The sequence below is a fragment of the Coregonus lavaretus genome (assembly GCF_964263955.1).
Source record: "Coregonus lavaretus genome assembly, chromosome: 20".
Taxonomy (NCBI): domain Eukaryota; kingdom Metazoa; phylum Chordata; class Actinopteri; order Salmoniformes; family Salmonidae; genus Coregonus; species Coregonus lavaretus.
Genome location: NC_140007.1, coordinates 40,700,979 through 40,707,519, shown reverse-complemented (window position 1 = coordinate 40,707,519; position 6,541 = coordinate 40,700,979). Strand labels below are relative to the sequence as shown.

At 49.5% G+C, this 6,541-nt stretch overlaps 1 protein-coding gene across 1 annotated transcript in view; it reads right to left on the bottom strand.

Moving 5' to 3' along the window:
- Positions 1-422: 422 nt before the first annotated feature.
- The window catches only part of LOC311148167 (fidgetin-like protein 2), a gene marked incomplete at both ends in the record, with an annotated part of 61,435 nt that continues 55,316 nt past the window's right edge, over positions 423-6,541 (bottom strand). The window contains one exon of the mRNA XM_084185055.1: positions 423-2,251. Within this exon, the coding sequence (XP_084041181.1) occupies positions 423-2,251 (1,829 nt within the window). The remainder of the gene's footprint in view (positions 2,252-6,541) is intronic.

The window sequence follows — 6,541 nt, the reverse complement described above, 5'->3', positions numbered from 1 at the left end:
TAAATCTAAAACACCACAGGAGTGGACTGGTAATAAATAAGGTCCTGAGAGTAGCAGTCAGTCAATGGGGGGATCTCCCAAATCAACCCTGGGTCCTGTTCATTAGGGCAAACATTTTTAAAAGTTTTGCAACGGAAAACAAAAATGTGCATTCTTTGTTGGACGAGTCCAGGTAGTTCTGCCCCGTTTCAGTCTGTTTTGCAATGGAAATCGAAAATAAGTGTTTCTTATTAAACAAATCCAGGTGGTTCCTTCCCTGTTTCTGTATGTTTTCTTTCGTTTGGTGCCTCATGAACAGGACCCTGATTATCCATCACCTTGGATGACATCACCTTGACAACACATTACTGATTTATGTCCTGGATCACGAATAATCAGGATCTTTGGATGGAATCCTAACTAACTCGAGATGCATGTTGCGCTCAACTCAGCTTTGTGTAAAAAGCGTCAGGCAGGCCCACGTGGTAGCTCTTGGCGAAGCTCCGATGCACAGCATCCTGGAGCAGGTCTGGCCTGCCGGTGGCACACACCATGATCACCAGCCCAGGGGCTCCTCCCGCCGACCCTAACTCCATCTGGGTCTTCTCCAGGGCAGATAGCAACACCTGCTTCAGCCCCTCCTCCTCCATAGCTTCCACCTCACTGAGCAGCACCACGGAGAGCTGCCTCGCCCCCGCCACCTGCAGTGTGGCCCCCAGGATCCCCTCAGCCTCTGCCTTGCCTTTAGAGGCTAACATGGCCCCACTGAGCCTATAGAAGGAGGCCCCAAGCTGGGAGGCCATGGAGCGTGCCAGGGTGGTCTTCCCGCCTCCCTGGGGGCCGAATAACAGAATGGTGGCTGGGGGGCGGACAGCGGGGCTGGGCCTAAGACAGGGCCACAGCAGCTCCTCCTCCAGGGCAGCCTTGACGTGGGTCAGCCCAACCAGGTCCCCCCATAGCAGGGCCGGGCTACAGTCCAGCACCTCTCCGTTGACTAGATCTAGAAGCCTGGGGTCTGGGCTCTTCAGGCTGCCCGACTCCCCTGGTCCAGACCAAGGCTGGCCCTGGCCATGCAGGGAGGGGCTTTTATGGTTGTGGGCCAGGGAGGAGCGGTGCTGCTGCTGGGAGAAGCCCTGGTTCTCTGACTCCCCTCCTCCTCCTACGTTCTCCCCAGTCATCCCTGCTGGTGGGCTGTACTCCCCTGCTACAGCCACCCTGTACGGAGGGGACACGAGGGGCTGGGAGGAGGGTTTACTGGGCTTGAAGGCCTGGGGATCTGTGCTGCCCGTGGTGAAGCCACTGTTTTCTTTATCTCCCACTCTGTAGGGAGAGAGAGAGTCCCCTCCTCTGGGCTTCACTGGGTCGTAGCCTGTATACTTCCTGTATCTAGAGCCATCCTCCTCCTCGTCCAATGACATCTCAAACGCCTTCCTCTTCAACCCACCTCCGGACTCCTGGTAGCCGTATCTACCCCCAACCACGGTGGGCCGGGAGGGGAGGGGAGTGGGGGCGGCCAGCCCCGGGGGTAAGTACCCCGCAGAGGGGTGGCTGTAGGTGGGGCCCAGGCTGGGCTGGTGGGGGTAGCTGCTGGGGGTGTAGTTGTAGACCGGGGTGGAGAGGGAGTAGCTGGGCACCAGGGTGGGTGTGGGCTGGGGGGGGTGGTGGAGGGAGGCGGGGGGAAGTGATGAGGGGGGCTGGGGGCAGTAGCCAGACGAGAGGTAGGTATCGTTGTAGCTGGGGCGGTTGTAGTCACCGGAGTGAGAGCCAGAGCAGGAGCTGCTACCACTATAACCAGAGTCTGAGAGGTTACTGTTGACCCCCGACATATTGCTGGCCCCTGGGGGCCCTGCTGATGTGGCCCCGGCCTTGGGGCCCGACAGACCATCCAGGGACCCGGGGTAGAGCCCCTCCACGCGGTGGCTCAGGGGCCAGGGTTCCAGCTCAGTCTTGAGGCCATTGAGGCCCCCGAAGGTCCCTGGCTCTGGGTAGGCCCCTACAGCGGGCCCCGGTGGACGGTCGTATGGCGAGTCTAGAACATCACAATACTTCTCTGCATAGCTCTTCAGCAGGTTGGAGGCGGTGAGGGCCGAGATGTCGTCATTGGCCCAGGCATAGCTGTGGGCGGAGCCTCCTCGGCCGTGGGTGCGGCCAGCAGCGTAAAGCTCAGACTTGTGGGCCGGTGAGGAGGTGGTGGAGGACACATCCAGGTGCTGCTCAGGCCACTGGCTGAGGGACTGGGCATTCTCCGGGTTCCAGTGCATCTTATACAGGCCTGGAGGAGAGGACACAGACAGAGAGACACCAAGTTATATACTGTATGGTGCTGCCTTAAAACTCAGACACACCAGTAGGATTGTCAAACGTTTGCCTGCTGACAGTACTTAGCACCTCTGAACAGAGTGTCGGCTGTCAATGTCTTTTGTGTTCACACAGCAAAGACCTTGGAAGTTGTCAGCCACTCAGCCTTGTTAAAATATTCCAAACCAGAAGGTGGCAGTAGCGTTGTTTGGCAATGCATATCTGTGCGTCTTGCTTATGGTCTAGATTCCAAGCTATCTGCGCTAATGTTGCTATTTTGTAGAAAGCCCTTGTTGATACTAGCCAGATGGCAACAGCTAGATAACTATCTAGCAAGATGACAAAAAACAATTTAATTCACTGCCCATAATCCCATACTGCCAGTGACAGCCCATAGCCAAATGTTTATCTAGCTAGTTAGCATATTAGCTAGCTAGCACAACATAGCTAGCTAGCTAAGGACACTGCACTAACTCGGCAGCTAACACAGGCAGCTGTTTGATGGAAACTAGCTAATCCATTGTGATTTAATTACAATGTCAATACTACAGTGAACAGCTAGCTTGTTAAAAGTATTTAGTGTTTTGTGTGCATTGCGTCTGTGCACTTAGCTAGCTACCATCCCTTAGCCTACATTGCATATCAAGTGTGACTGGCTCATCCGTGGATGTACGGATAATTTTTGTTGGCTCCCACACTTGGGGGTCGTTCTCTCTGATTGGCTCAAAGTCAAGTTGTTGGCCACTGATAAGCATTGTGATTTTACAAGTTGAATCAGTAGGTTCGTTGCTACCGGGTCGGCACGCAGCAGGTACCGCTTTTGTTCTAGCAAGAGAAGGAACGGCCTCCCACTGTGATAAGTACCTATCGGCAATCTATCGGCAGTTGAGATTCTCGATGTGGTTCATGCTTAAGACAGTGGTTTCTGGTGCATCTTATAGAAGCCTGGAGGAGACAGACACAGAGAAAACAGATCAGAGACTGTATGATCATACAGATGTAGGATCTTAATTTGATCACCCTGTTGCAGGAAAACTTTCCTGTAATGCAGGAAATTTAAAACGTGTAGTGCATTTGAGGTTTAAAAAGGCTTCTGAAGTTTGTAATTTCCACTTACGAAAAATGTATCAACCCCTACATAAATGTCCATTAATTATAGACGGGTTAGCTGACAACATCACGAAAACAATGCGCACGCAGTGTGTTGTGATTCTGGATGGCCAGATAGCTAGCAACAATGACAAGAAGCTGCCATGTGGGGAATCGTAGGTGGCTCGTTTCAGCTAGTTTTATCTTGTTCTTGATACCATGTCTTGTTTTGAGGTGTTTGGACTGATGTCACGTCTATGCTAATATGGCAAGAATTTGCTAGCTAGCTAACCAACAGCTGTAACAATGTATTTGAAAGACAACAAGTGCTCATTGTGCAAATTTAGCAAACTGGCTCAAAGTCGCAGTTGTAACTGAGAACTTGTTCTCAACAGGCTTACCTGGTTAAATAAAGGTTAAATTTAAAAATAAATTTAAAAAAGATCCTACATCTGTAAGAAATAATATAGCACATATGATTCATACAGGGAATTACTATTTATTTAACCTTTAATTATCCAGGTTAGTCTCATTGACATAAGATCTCTATTGCAATAGAAACCTTTTACTAATGAGCACGCTCATGTCTTTTCAGATTGCGAGTAGCCTGAGGTTTTATGGTTAGAGAGGTGATGAAGGTCTGAGGCCTTTCAACACTCCTTTTTTCAAACCTCTCTTTTTCCTCAGCCTGTTTTCTTGTTTTCCTCTTTGCTACTTCTGTTTCCACAGTGAGACATGGTCTGAACTCCTCTCATCCCCTCCTCCTCACAGAGACAGAGAGGCCGTTAGTGGGAATGCCTTTCTCCTGTTTCTCGTGCTGGTAGTGGTATGGATTTTAGTGTTACCGTCATGCATGGCAGCAGAAGGAGCTCATATTACAGAGAGAGAGAGAGAGAGAGAGAGAGAGAGAGAGAGTCACCAGTCAGTGGATATACAAGGTTTAAATGGCAATAAGAGACCAGTCTCCAGCCTCACAGTCATACAGACAGACAGAAGAATGATTAATGAATCATCACACAGTTCTCTACTGCTAAAGGGAAGACTAGGTCTGCATCCCAAATGGCAGCCTATTCCCTATATAGTGCACTACCTATGGACCCTATGGGCCCAAAAGTAGTGTGCTTGATAAGGAATAGGGTGCCATTTGGGGCAGAGGAGAGGAGGCACCACATAATAATAATAATAATAATAATAATAATAATCACTTTATTTGTATAGCGCTTTTCATCAACTAATAAATGTTGTGTGTTCGAGGTAGAGCGAAATGAAATGGGGCCAGGAGGAATTGAATGTGTTAGTAGTGGTGCGGACTGTGTTAGTACACTCTTAGAAAAAAAGGTGGTATCTAGATCCTTAAAGGGTTCTTCGGCTGTCCCCATAGGAGAATCCTTTAAAAAACCCTTTTAGGTTCCATGTAGAACCCTTTCTACAGAGGTTTCAACATGGAACCCAAAAGGGTTCTACCTGGAACCAAAAACGGTTCTCCTTTGGGGACATCCGAAGAACCCTTTTGGAAGCCTTTTTTCTAAGAGTGTAGTGGTACTGTGTTAGTAGTGGTGTGGGCTGTGTTAGTAGTGTTGTGTCTGTGTTAGTAGTGGTGTGTCTGTGTTAGTAGTGGTGTGGGCTGTGTTAGTAGTGTTGTGTCTGTGTTAGTAGTATGGGTGGTCCTCTGTAGCTCAGCTGGTAGAGCACGGCGCTTGTAACGCCAAGGTAGTGGGTTCGATCCCCGGGACCACCCATACACAAAAATGTATGCACGCATGACTGTAAGTCGCTTTGGATAAAAGCGTCTGCTAAATGGCATATTATTTTTATTATATTATTAGTGGTGTGGGCTGTGTTAGTAGTGGTGTGGTCTGTGTTAGTAGTGGTGTGTCTGTGTTAGTAGTGGTGTGGTCTGTGTTAGTAGTGGTGTGGCTGTGTTAGTAGTGGTGTGGTCTGTGTTAGTAGTGTTGTGTCTGTGTTAGTAGTGTTGTGTCTGTGTATGTAGTGTTGTGTCTGTGTTAGTAGTGTTGTGGTCTGTGTTAGTAGTGTTGTGTCTGTCTTAGTAGTGTTGTGTCTGTGTTAGTAGTGTTATGTCTGTGTTAGTAGTGTTGTGTCTGTGTTAGTAGTGTTGTGTCTGTGCTAGTAGTGTAATGGTGATGATAGTGATAAGGCCATACCACTACTCCCTGCACCAGCATCTGCATCATCCCCAGAGGACCTATTGTTATCTCCCTGCTGCATGTTTCACTGCCACCCCTTCACCCCCAACCAACCCCCACACCCACAACCCCCACCAACACACACCATCGCTCCAAAACAGAGCAGTGGTCGGCTGGACAGAAAAGGGGGGAGAGGGAGGAGGAGAATGCTGGACAGCGGTGTGGAGAGAGAGGGGGAAGAGGGAGGGAGAGAATGGACACCGGACAATGCTGTTGGAAGAGAGAGGGGGGGGAGAGATAATGGACACTGGACAATGCTGTGGGAAGAGAGTGGGAGGAAGGAGGGAGAGAATGGACACTGGACAGTGGTGTGGAGAGAGGTGAAAGCAGTAGGGGGTTGGGTAGGTTTGGAATCACAGAATAGTATGCTGTTCATCTGCAGCCTCCCATGGAACATTGGGAGAGTGGAATGCCTGTTCCTCTCTGTTACTCTGTTCTCTGGCTGACTAGCTAGTGCTGTTCTTCTGTGTGTGTGTGTGTGTATGTGTGTGTGTGTTTGTGTCTCTGATTGATCACGCCTGCTCTACACCGGCCAGACGGCCAGACAAACAGATGCAAGAACAGCCAAACAGTGAGAGGGACAACCAATGGAAGAAGGGAAAAAACAACTGATGTCAGTAGAATCAGCCGTTTCATGAAGGCTATACTCAGTCAGACTACTTCTTGCTGAGGCATTAGCTTTACATTCCAAGCATAGTTTGACATTATTGAACTGTCACGAATTGACCTGGGGTGAGGAGGAGGGGAGTACTAGAACTATAGCCAGGAAGATGGAGAAGAGAGGACAGGAGAGGAGAGAAAATGAGAGGTAAAGTAAAGGAATGATGTGCCCCAAATGGCACCCTATTCCTTATCAAGCACACTACTTTTGGGCCCATAGGGTCCATAGGTAGTGCACTATTTAGGGAATAGGCTGCCATTTGGGATGCAGAACCTAGTCTTCCCTTTAGCAGTAGAGGACTGTGTGAAGA